At 39.4% G+C, this 12,401-nt stretch overlaps 1 protein-coding gene across 1 annotated transcript in view; it reads left to right on the top strand.

The window, feature by feature from the left end:
* Window positions 1-7,224, top strand: part of ecel1 (endothelin converting enzyme-like 1) — a 50,523-nt gene extending 43,299 nt beyond the window's left edge. The window contains exons 15-18 of the mRNA XM_086216047.1: window positions 448-513; window positions 3,752-3,847; window positions 5,127-5,203; window positions 5,294-7,224. Coding sequence (XP_086072173.1) covers window positions 448-513; window positions 3,752-3,847; window positions 5,127-5,203; window positions 5,294-5,393 — 339 coding nt within the window. The 3' untranslated portion in view covers window positions 5,394-7,224. The remainder of the gene's footprint in view (window positions 1-447; window positions 514-3,751; window positions 3,848-5,126; window positions 5,204-5,293) is intronic.
* The last annotated feature ends 5,177 nt before the right edge of the window (window positions 7,225-12,401 follow it).

Below are 12,401 nucleotides of genomic sequence, written 5' to 3'. Positions count from 1 at the left end.
AAATTACTGGAAGAAAAAAATTTAGAATTAAAAATTTAAAAATGTATCTAGTTAAAGGCCTGTTGGGATATTTGGGTGAACGATCATAATGACACACTTGATTACACTTTCTAGAGTTAGATGGTCTGCTGTTGTTATATCAGATATACCGCTCTGTAGAACCAGACTTGCCATTGCTCTCTGTTTCTAGTATTTATGCTAAGCTAACGTTCTCTGGTCTGTTTGCCGCTACAGAAAATAATTGAGTAAATGTTTGGTAAGAAAGGAATCAAACAAGTCTCAAAATATAACACTGCCACTTAAAAATTATTGGATAATAATCATCAGTTGCTGCAGTTCCGCTTTAACTTTAAACTCATTATTAGAAACTGGCCTTTAAATCAGATGCAGGATCACATAGTGAACTACTGAGATGTTTTCGTGCCTGTTTCTCCTCTCGGCATCTAGGTGAACGGTCGTCTGACGCTGGGAGAGAACATAGCAGACATGGGAGGACTCAAGCTGTCATATTATGTAAGTAACAGGTATCATTATTGAACAGATACCGTGACAATCTCTATAATATTATCAGCAGACAGCACCTCTGTGCTTTTTCTGTTTCTAAAATCAGTCTCTTCATTCTTCACAAATCACTCCGCTTTATTTGCATGAAGGACGAGAGATGAGCTACTCCATAATAATGATAAAAGATTAATATCTTGACTTGAATTGCTCTTTCTCTGCCTGTATTAGTATGAGTGCTCATCTGGGTGGTGGAGCCCTCTGAGCTGCTGTATAATTCAATTCCATATTGAATGAATCTGTGGTATAAAGTGAGAATTTAGTGAAATAACAAGAGTACAAATGGGATGAGCGAACGCTTTCAAAGAAATCATTGCGCCTTGATGCCAAAATCAGTTCAATTTCCTGAAATAAATGTTCCCAGTCTGGCTGGATTGATTGTAATTGACAGCAGGTAGAGATGGTTCGGAATTTGTCCATACTGCTCAGCGGCTCTGCTATCGATTTTCTAATCTAATTTAATGGGATTAAAATTGGTACCTACTAGCTAATCCTCATATTGTAGGTACAACAGTCGTCCTTTTGATTTTTTTTTTTTTTCTTTTAAACGGGATCATAAACTGCTGTCATAACTTTGTATAAAGTGAGAGAGAAAACTAAAGGTTGATTTATGGTTTTGATTTGTTTCATGTACAAGATCTTACAGGGTCTGCAGGATTCAAGAAAAACCTTGAAAATTGCTCCGTAAAATAGCTGCATATTAGAGTATGCTGTATGTTTAGGCTCAACTGAGAAAAATAGCCTTTGGTTGCTTCTCCAGCCGGAACTTGAAACATCGTCAAAGCAAACGGGGCTGCTGGAGCACGGACCGCCTATGAATAGTTTTTATTTAAGTGCAATGCAGACATTTCCACCATCTCTTATAGGTGGCCTATCTTTGGCCTCAGGGATTATATACATCATATATTATTCTGTTACATCCAAAAAAATACATCAATGAATGCCCAAATAAGAGATTTGAAATTCTTTTTCGAACATCAGTGTTATTAGTTTCCCAGGGAGCAAATAATAAACATAAAACACTTGTGAATAGATGTTCTGTCTATGAATGCAATGTCGGATCAGGTCTCATATTAATCATAAACAGTGGCAGCCAAGCCGAATGAGGCATTTTGGTATTGTTTTGAACAAAAACCTTTATTTTTTCATGAAAACACAATAAATAATGATAAAATGCATCATAATAAATCAAATTTATCAACAAGCCACGAAAGGAACGTTTTGTTTTTTTTAGTGTTCCCTTAAGGAACATGCACAAAATTAAAGAATAAATAGAACCAGTTTATAAACTTTTTAAAATGTAATTCTAAAGTTGTATTTAATTTTTTTTTTAAAGTACAACAATGAATGATAGTGGTTGTTGTTGTTTTTTTATTATTATTACCATTACTGCAGGTTGGAGGGCAGTTAGTTAGTTTAAACCATCCAGTCTACTTGGCCAGAATGTGGGGCACCTGGCTGAGTCAGGTCATCTCAAGAGAGCTTGATAGCTCTGAGCACACTTGAGCCACATAATGCCCCAGTCAGAGGAGCAGGAAGTAGCCAGAGCAGGAGAGGATGTCCCACCCCCTGCAGAGACTGTATGAGAAATTACAAGTCAAATCACAGCTGGATCTGTTGTGTATACTGGTACTGCTTCCACCTTTACCGTCAAATACAGTTAAATGGTTTTTAAATCGTGAAGAAAATAGATAATTAAGATATATTAGGGTTTAAAGCGTCTCTCGACACTTCCCTAATGGGATCAAAGCCTGCCTGAATAAAGTCCCCCACAATCAACACACAAACACATTCAGGCCTGTGAGGAATCAGAGTGACTCATGTGTCTACGCTGAAGCCAGAGTCTGAGCAGTAGTGATCAATGCGTGGAGCCGCAGTACCGAGGTCCCATCTGGCTAAACCACAAGTCATCTGTTTATGCAAGATTTAGATTTTTATAATCACAATCATATTTATGGAAACTTGTCACTGCGTAGAGTACAAATTCCCAAAGAGTGCTTCCAGTTCTGCTCTCAGAGCGGATGCTAGTCTTATTGATATGCTGCCTTTTCATGAGTGCTGCAACTAATATTTATTTTCACGTTCATCAAAGATTTGTATTAAATGTCAAGAAAATTGTGAAAAATTCTCTTCGTGATGTCCCAGAGCCTGAATTGACATGTCATGTTCAAACAGCTGATTTTTTGTTTGTTTTTCCGTTCGACAGTCCGAAACCAATTGTAGAGGAATTTTATGTGACGATAGAATTCGTCAGACACGATAAACAGGCTGGAGACTCCGAGATGGCTTACGATGGAGCACTTTAATGGATATCCAATACAGATGTACAAGGTTCGCTGTGAGATGAGGTTGAGTCAGCTCCCCCAGAACGTCTGAGTCCCACCCCTCTTAAACGGTTGTTCTAGTGATGTCACGCTCTATCAGTAATACCTCTTCGGAACGTCCTCCACGAATGAGACCTTTCACACGGTCTAAACACAACCATGCATCTAGACAACGTGGGGCTGCAAGTGTCAGTTTTACCATCAGTAAGTGTTCTAACAACAAAATTAAAATTATTTAAAAAAATGATGACTGGCACCACAGGTTCACTCCCAGACCCAGGACAAGGCCCGGGGGTCAGATCAGCTCTTGACCTTACAGATCAAGTACAAGGATGAGGCCTAAGAAAGTTAAAGCAGAGGACACCAGATGAAATTCCTTATCACCAATTTACTTAAGAAACAACAACAACAACAAAAAACCCACACATGAATATTTAAATTTACATCTGGATCCAACAAAGGTTTGACAGTTTTCCTTGAAAAACAATGAATCGGTTAATTTATTAGCTGGTGATTAATTTTCTTTCAGGTGATTGCTTTAATTGTCGCAAAATTATTGGAAAAATAATTACTCCTTCATAATTATCTGACTGCTCAACTAGTTTTGTGCTCACACACTTCAGTTTAGCAACAGAGTGGACAGATGTGTTCACGATGTGTTTCTTCTGCAAGCTGCATTTGTGTTGGAGGATCTATTCTTGCCAGCTCAAAAAAAAAAAAAAAATTAAAAAAAAAAGCATTTCCCTTAATTTGACAACCCAAAAATATGCCTCCATCTAAAAAATATTGATTGTCAAATACAGAAAGTGGTAAGAACTGCTGGTGGTGCTTATCGGCTCTACCAATCAGGAATTCTCTCTCCCTAGGCGTATCAGAAGTGGGTGAGGGAACACGGTCCTGAGAGGCCACTGCCTGGGCTCAAGTACACTCATGAACAGCTGCTCTTCATTGCCTTTGCACAGGTACCAATGCTTCTCAAAGCAACACTTTTCTTTTGCGTCATTCACGTTACCTGAGTACCCGACTTACATATCTCGTGTCATTTCTATACTAGCCAACGGAGGCTTTAACCAAACAGCCAAGTATTGATGATAATATGGTGCGTGTGTAAACACAAGACCACTCCTGATCCCTCTGTCACAACCATCATTGAAACATAAAGCTTCGTACACAGGTAGACAAAGAGAAGCAGCTCAAAGCTTTTTATGGTAAAAAGATTTAAGTTAGTCTTGCGTTTGTTTGTCTTTTTAATGAGACTACACAAGAGTAGTTCCACATTAACACACACACACACACACACACACACACACACACACATAAACACACACACGCACACACTTACAAGCAGTCAGTTCATTGAAGATTTGGTCAGCCAACGTTTGCTACAGCCCCGGAATGGTCAAATAAAAATGACGCCACAGATTTGAGGCCGAGAATAAAACGTGTGCCGAGCAAACCTAGTCTCCCGTGCGTGCGTGTGCGCGCACACACACACACACACACACACACTCAGCTCTGTAACTGCAGCATCTCAGAATACATCTTACACACCAAGCTACATCCCTTTTTACAAATTTAGTGATGTAGACTGTCAGTACTTTTACATGACGATAGCAAAAGTCGAATTACTGTTAGTCCGACTAAAACTGGATTTTACAAATGCATATAAACGAGTTAATCAGACTTTAGTCTTTCTTTTCAGCATCAGGCAAACATACCTTCATAATGCAGTTAGGACTCGTTACTGTGGCATGAATACACTTCAATCAGCCGAAGCTGGCCTGGCGCTCTGTACATGTCCAGTGTTCTTGCTGCCTTATTTATCCTGGAAGTGACAGAGGCGTTAGTCGTGCCAGGCAAAAGTACTACAAAAAAAACAATTTATGGCTTGACAGACGGTAAACTTTTTGCTTTTCAACTTAAAGAGTTTTTCTTTAATAGTTTTTGAATTCAAGCCCGCTGTTTGCGTCTTGCTAACTTGTTCGATAGTGACAGAGAGGGTGAACCGGAAGAAAGTCTGATTGCAACCATTTGTGGGGGGGCAGCAGTCAGACATACTTCAGTGAATAAATCGATTCAATTCTGTTCTTGTATACTAGGACAATGACAGTAGTCCAATTAAATGGCCTAATCAAGCTAGAACTATTAGCTTGACTGTAGCTGTGCATTTAAACCCACTGATTGTATCTAAAAGTTGGGTCTCTGTCCAGTTCTGTTAACTTTCTGTGTTGTGTTCCTAAGAACTGGTGTATGAAGAGAAGATCTCAGTCCATCTACTTGCAGTTGTTAACTGATAAGCATGCACCAGAGCACTACAGGTATAGTACACACACACACACGAATAGAAAAAACAACACGTTTCCTAATGTCCACATGACCCTGAGGTGTTCTGTTTGCTCCCCTTGCAGAGTGATAGGCAGCGTTTCCCAGTTTGATGAGTTTGCCCGCGTTTTCCATTGTGCAAAGGGTTCTCCAATGAACCCTGATGACAAATGTTCCGTATGGTGACCTCTCAGTCTGGATCGTTGACCTTTGGGATGAACTTCATCATTAGAACCTCCATGTACATACAAACACGCAACCTGTTCTCCATCACACCTTCATCAGAGCTGACACAACGATACAGAGATCAGAAAGCCTCCTCTTCAAAGGATTTCAATTCTTCATCGATTTTCCTGTCTGTACTAACAAACTAAAGCATGGATCCCATCGCTCATGTACATATATCATTTGATTATATCTATTTTTCTACCTTTTAAATTTATTTTTAAATCATCTATTTTTGTATTATAACAAATATATCACATTCATTACATTCACACGCTATTTAATTGAGAAAGTTGTTTTTCTTTTTTTTGTGGGATCAATTGGGAATTTCTCAGTATATCAGGAGATTAAAAAGGTCGGCAAGAAAAGCGGGACTGACAGCAAAACATAGTTTCATTGTTGGAGTTTGTTTTGTGTGGCGATACTGTACTGAGAGCTATGGTCACTGTTCAACTGTCATGACTGTTGTATCGTTTGCCTCTTGTTACTGTGAGTATTTGTACGTTTTTTAAAATTTGTCAAGTTCGTTTTATAAGGTGGGCCACAGGATTTGTAGCAAAGTACAGAAATGAAAAGACAATACTATCTTTGTATTTACAGGCAACTTATAAGCATACAGTGCAAATACAAAGGTGTGTGTCAAAAGTTGAACATTGTGGACTTTAAGGCGGTAGAACCTTAATCTACAGGACCAGCTAATCCAAGTATTTGAGACCTCAGAGACCCTCAGCGATTGGATTATTCTCAGCCGTGTGTTGTGGAAGTCTGAATCTTTACAACCCAGGAACTAAGATCACATCACGCCATCTATTCACAGTAAACTCACCAAATAACCGAGGCCAACAGATGATACTCATGCATTTGTATTATTAAAAATACTTTTGTATACAAAATGTGAATCTTTGTACAGTGAAGTATATAAGATGTTATGGTTGTACAGTTGTTTTGAAGAGAGTGCATGTTTCCTCCCTTCATAATCACCCCAACACAACACACAGCGAACATCCAACACACAAACACACACTGACTAAAGCTGCTAGTTCACATGTGGCTGCTATCTCTTCCTCTCTGTGGTCGCTGTTTAGTGTTTGAATAAATACAAAGGATCACTGTGTGTTTTTGTTCCAGTCTGTGTGGTGTGTGTGTGGTAGTGTGTGTGTGTGTGTGTGTATGTGTTTTAGTGTGGTTCATTATCGGTGTGTTAGCAGCTGTATCCTAACAAGCTCACTAGTCCAGCGGTGTGAGCCAACTCACTCTTAGCCATTCAGCACAGGATGTGCAACGTACATCTCTCGTGCTCTGCATCATGTTTGCTTAAAAGCTGCACAGACAAGCAGGACGTACACATTTACAATGGCCTTCAACAAACACGGCAAACTCTCTTCAATCGTTAATGAACTGCCTATGTTTGCTCGTGGGCCACTTCTATCTGTCCAAACAGGTAAAAGATCATGCTTAAAATATGGGCTTCAAATATAAAATTTGAAACAAGCCTGGATCATAAACTAATCATTTCTCCATTTCAATATGTTGTGAGAAATTGAAAATTAAATATCAACATTTTGACATTATGTATACCAAATGTTACTTGTTTCGGATTAACGGCCTATGAGGAGTATTTAAGAATATAACACACATCAATGTGCTGAAATAATGTACAAGAAATTGCTTATCTTGGGAAAAACAACATGCCTACCAAATGTGGTGTGCAGAAGGATTTGATGTGTGCTAAAAGTTCACCTAAATGAAGTGTCTTTAAAGTCTTTAATGTGAAGAAGAAGAATTTTGGAAACTATAGGGCCTTTCATCTCCACTGCAACTGTAGTAGACTCTGAATTAAAACTGAATTTTTATGTGCAAATGTGTTTTGGTGAAATGTATAGCATTAGACAGCAGGTAATTACTTATTCAGCAAGTCATTTCTGCTTTTCAGTCGCAGTCCTGCGAGGTGGGTGCTGGTGTCTAACCTGCTCCAGTCTGCAGACCAACTAAACCTGCTCCAAATTCATAAGCTAGCCTCTTGCTATCCACTGTGGCAATGTCCAAGGAGTCTAACTGAAGGACTCTCTCACACACACACACACACGCACGCACGCACGCACGCACGCACGCACACAGTATATTCAGTTACACATGTGTATAACTGGATTAACTCACTAGCAAGGCCAGGGGCAAACATGTGCTACAGGCACCCAGTGACCTCTAGCCTCAATCCCCTCTCTCATTGTGAATTATGGTTGTGCCCGACCAGCTTCGAGAGCTACATCGGAGGTTTCTGTCAGGCTTGTGTCTGCATTTCTGCATGAGAAGCTGGAAATTTAGTCAGAATTCCCCTCAAAGCTGAGAACTATTCAAGCTGATTTTGATCCATCATGCAATACCATCGGGAAGGCATCCCACATTCATTCTGCAACATGACAGTGATCCAGACATACAGCCAGAGTAATAAATATCTTCAACAGCAATAAGAAGAAGAGGAGGAGTCCTCAGAGACCTGATCTCAAGATCAGTCAGTCCGGACCACATGAAAAATCTAAATCCACAGAGGAACTGAATGTAACAAGAAGAGCCGCTGCTGTGAAGAAGGCAAAAGATGACCAGGATCCTCACTTGAAGGGATTCTTTCACAAACTTCTTTGTATTTTGTTTTTCACTGCTCAATCCTGCCATTTCCAAGGGGGGGGGGGGGGGGGGGTAATCATCAAGGCATTAATTCTAGGAGAAATCCCCCCAAGGTGTTCCTTGAGATATCACGTTAACAAGAATGCGACGGACAGACAACCTGTAAACATAAACATAAACATAATGCCTCCAGTCCAGGGCTGTTGCTGGGTGGAGTCATAATTTTTTTTTCCACATCTACCAACTAGTGAGTGCATTTCTGCCCCCCAAAAAAAGGTTTTGCCTGGAGGGAGCTAAATGTAATTTCTTGCTGATTTCTTTCTTTCTTGCTTGCTTTCAGAATAGCTAAAAATGTGCAGCTTCCACCTGCAAATACGTACGTTTCTTATCAGCTTCAGTTATAACAGGAACTTTGTGTGTTTTTAAGTAGGAGTCGTAAGAGAGTAGCCTGCACAAAATGTTCTGATTTGACTCTTATTATTCACCAATCAAGTTTGAGGGCACTCTCTCTGCAGTTTGAATTTTTGAGAGAAGAATTAGTCATTCCTGATCCTCATTTCAAAAAACTCTCATTCTTAGGTGATGTCCAATGTGACGAGGCGTGCGAAACGGTGACAAATCTGATGGGCAGATTAACGAAAGCTTCAGAACCTTAAGAATCTTGACAGATGATTTAACATCATTGACACTGAGTGGGCGCAACCTAGTTCATTTGCATTGATGTCACACTGTGATGTCATTAAGTTGCCTCTCCAGGGAGCTCCTCTCCAGCGTTGTGACAGTCAGACACACCTGCTGGTCAAAGACGATTTAATGGGAAACAGACGCACAAAAGAAGGACAGAGTCAAGAATCACACAAAAAAACTACATTTGTTCAATGTGCCCATTTTCTTGAACCTTCAAAGTGTTTTCTCACAGCTTCCCCCCGGAGGCTTCCAATGGTTCGCTCCAGATGTTCCTTCTCAGTAACTGCTATTTGCTGTGCAGTGGAAAAGCTCTGCAGGAGCTGGCCACGCTCCCCTTTGAGCATCTGCCTGAAATGAAACAGACTTTCTTCTTATAAAAAGACTTTGGTACAGTTTTAGCAATTTTCTTTTTTTTCCAAATTGGACCATCTTGGGTTGTTTCCTCAAAAGTAACTTTGAGATTTTACAATCTCACAGTGTCTAACAGATTCACAAGTATCTTAAGTGAGTGTATTAGCAGCATAGTGGCTCAGTTTTCCTTAAATAAATCACACAAGCAGTCGGTGGCCTGGAGATCAGAGCTCAGTTGTTGCTTTAGTCCAGGACCTGGAAGTACTTTTAACTGGGCGTTCTTCTGCCTCCACTCATAGATTTATTCTTGTACATATAATCCAATGAAAATAAATGCATATTTGTGAGTGAAGAACTGCAAGCTAGAATTCAAGTATTCAAAACTACTAATAAAACAATTTGGACTCTAAATAAATATATCTGGCGATATCACGAATCAGATTTAGACTGGAACTTTGTCATTGTAGAGCTGAATATCATCACTGCAAGGTCCTTGACAGGCCGAATAAATTCAGCAGTTTGTTTGACATGAAGCATGTGAAGACTTTCAGCATCACAATAGAATTAAATATAAGTTTAAAGTTACTTTGACGAGATGTTTTATTTCGCATACTTTGTCATCAACAGTGGAAAATATCACGTTATTCAAAGTAATTATTCCGCTCATCCATTAAGGGTTGAGGGGGGTGGAGCCTATCCCAGGTGACATTGGGTGAGAGGCGAGGATCATCCTGGATGGGTCGGCTGTCCGTCGCAGGGCCATCAGGAGCAACTAGGGCTCGGTATCTTGCTCAAGGATACTTTGACATGGTCACTGGGGGAAGTGAGGGTTGAACCAGCAACCAGTCAGTTGCTAGATGGCCACTCTACCTCTGCATCATGCTGCTCTCAGGCTCTATTAAAGACTTGTATTTTTTTTTATTTCCAGTGTCACCATGTCGGTATAGGTCAGGGGTGTCCAAACTGGTCCAGTAAAGCGCCATGTGGCTGCAGGTTTTCATTCCAACTGAGCAAAAGCAACACCTGATTCTACTTAAATCAGCTAAGCTGTGTCCACACAGCTCATTTGTTGGATCAGGTGTTGCTTTTGCTCGGTTGGAATGAAAACCTGCAGCCACATGGCGCTTTACTGGACCAGTTTGGACACCCCTGGTATAGGTAAAAGAAAAGTAGAAATAAAAAATATCCAATTTACACAGAAGAGGTCTGTAAAGAAGTTTCATTCGAAAGGGAAACATTTGTATCATATTTTGAAAATCCCCGAAGGATGAAGGCATTTGACTGAAGCCTTTCCTCTCTCTCATAACGGTTATGAATTCGTACATGTGTATTCTGATCTGGAAATGCGTTGACTTAGAGTATAGATGTGGAGTTACAAAGCACCACATATTTCACCTCTTAAAACATCGCATTAGTGCAAGAGAAAGATTTTACTGCAAACACTTAACTTATTTGGGCCTTTTGCAACAACGTCCATGTTTTCTGTTTCCTAATTACGACTCTCAGATGGAGCCTGACCAGATATGAAAATGCGTATCGTTAATAGGCTCCATGAAAATCATTTTTATGCGACAGGACAAAGAATTGTGTGGTAGCTGGACTATTTACTTCTTGTTTCAGGGTCCTTGTGTTCCAACACTACCTCACTGCATATGGGGGTAATCATATATTTGATATTATTCTTAGCACCTGTTTCCTCACATAAACAGTCAAAATGTCACAACAGAGTGTGCCATACGTGTGTACACGTAGCTCAGAAAGTGAACCTACAGCTCCATCTGCAGGCTCTCTCTGAAATGGCTTTTGAATATTTGTTTTTTTAAATGTCTTAAAATTCCTGCTTGATTTTATCTGTGAAGTTGATTTTTTTTTTGTCAGTAACTCTGCATGTATCTTTTTTTTCTTTGTGATTTACTACGTATATAGTCAAAGTTGCCCAAATCTGGAAAAAAAAGTAAATAAATGCAGCCTTTGATGGCTAAATGGATATTGGCTTCATTTATTTCTTCCAAAACTAGTATTGTACATATTATGAAGAAAATATTTTCCAATAGATTTTCAATGTTCAAGTGTGATTATTGATTTCACTCAAGTTTAATTTCACACCCGTGATTACTGGGCGAGTTATCAAATTAAAAACAGGCGTAATCCATTTTCTACTGCTCATCTTGTTAAGGGTCGTGGGGGGCTGGAGCCTATCCCAGCAGCTTTCGGGCGAGAGGCAGGGTTCACCCTGGACAGGTCACCAGTCCATCGCAGGGCCAACTCATATAGAAATAAATAAATATATACACATACAATTTAGAGTATCAATCAGCCTCGTCCTCTCTTGATGTCTTTGGACTGTGGGAGGAAGCTGGAGTACCAGAGAGAACCCACACAGACACAGGGAGAACATGCAGACTCCACACAGAAAGATCCTGTGATGGAGCCGGGACTCAAACCCAAAACCTTCTTGTTGTGAGGCGGCAGTGCTGACCACTGCACCACCATGCCACCCTACAAGAGTAAGTACTGCATCCATAAAATTATTACAAATATGTTATCAAGTTGTATCATATTTTATATATAATAGAAGGTGGAAGGAAAGCTCTTGAGTGTGAATTGCTCTGCCACTTCACTTTACTGTTTATTAGTTCAAAAGTATCTAATTTCAACTGAAATGTTGCATCATTTTGCCTGATTTGAAATGCAGCTACATCTTATATCCTTTCTATCACATTAAAAACTCTTGCATCTGAAATAATGACTAAATCAATAAATTCATGTATAAATATCTGTTTCAGAGCAACAGACCAAGTCCCTGTCACAGCCTGTCCACCCTGCCTTGTCAGCTGTTGCCAAGTCATTCAATTCTTCCTGTTTGGAAAGCAACATTTTTCGGTTAATAACTTTTGCATATTTTTTTTGTTATCAGACTTAAATAGTTTTCAGCTACAGGTTAAGTACAAAGTTGTGTGTACAAAGTTTTGTCACAAATGGACAGGCAGCTTCAGAAGATTTTTTTTTAAATTAAGGTTTTCATAAAGTGCAGGTTGGTGCAACACCACCATGAATACACTGAAAAAAACAGACTTTTGTCCATAGTAAATTATATAAAATTGTAATAATTCCTACATCATAATATTATAACTGGAGGACTAATAGAAAATTCTAAGTAAAAGGATAAATATTTACAAATTTTATTTGTGTTATAAATGCACTCTGCAAGATCTAATGCGGATTTTCTAATAGTTTTTACGCGTTTCATAGTCATAGGACAAAACCTGAAAATACAGAGAAAAGTTACCCAGAAAGTTTAGCGCGGTT

The sequence above is a fragment of the Aulostomus chinensis genome, chromosome 10 (genome assembly GCF_037954235.1).
Source record: "Aulostomus chinensis isolate RoL2024-O1b breed Wild chromosome 10, RoL_Achi_v1.0, whole genome shotgun sequence".
In the NCBI taxonomy this organism is placed as follows: Eukaryota; Metazoa; Chordata; class Actinopteri; order Syngnathiformes; family Aulostomidae; genus Aulostomus; species Aulostomus chinensis.
The sequence above is the reverse complement of the archived record's forward strand: the minus strand, read 5'-3'. Positions and strand labels throughout refer to the sequence as shown.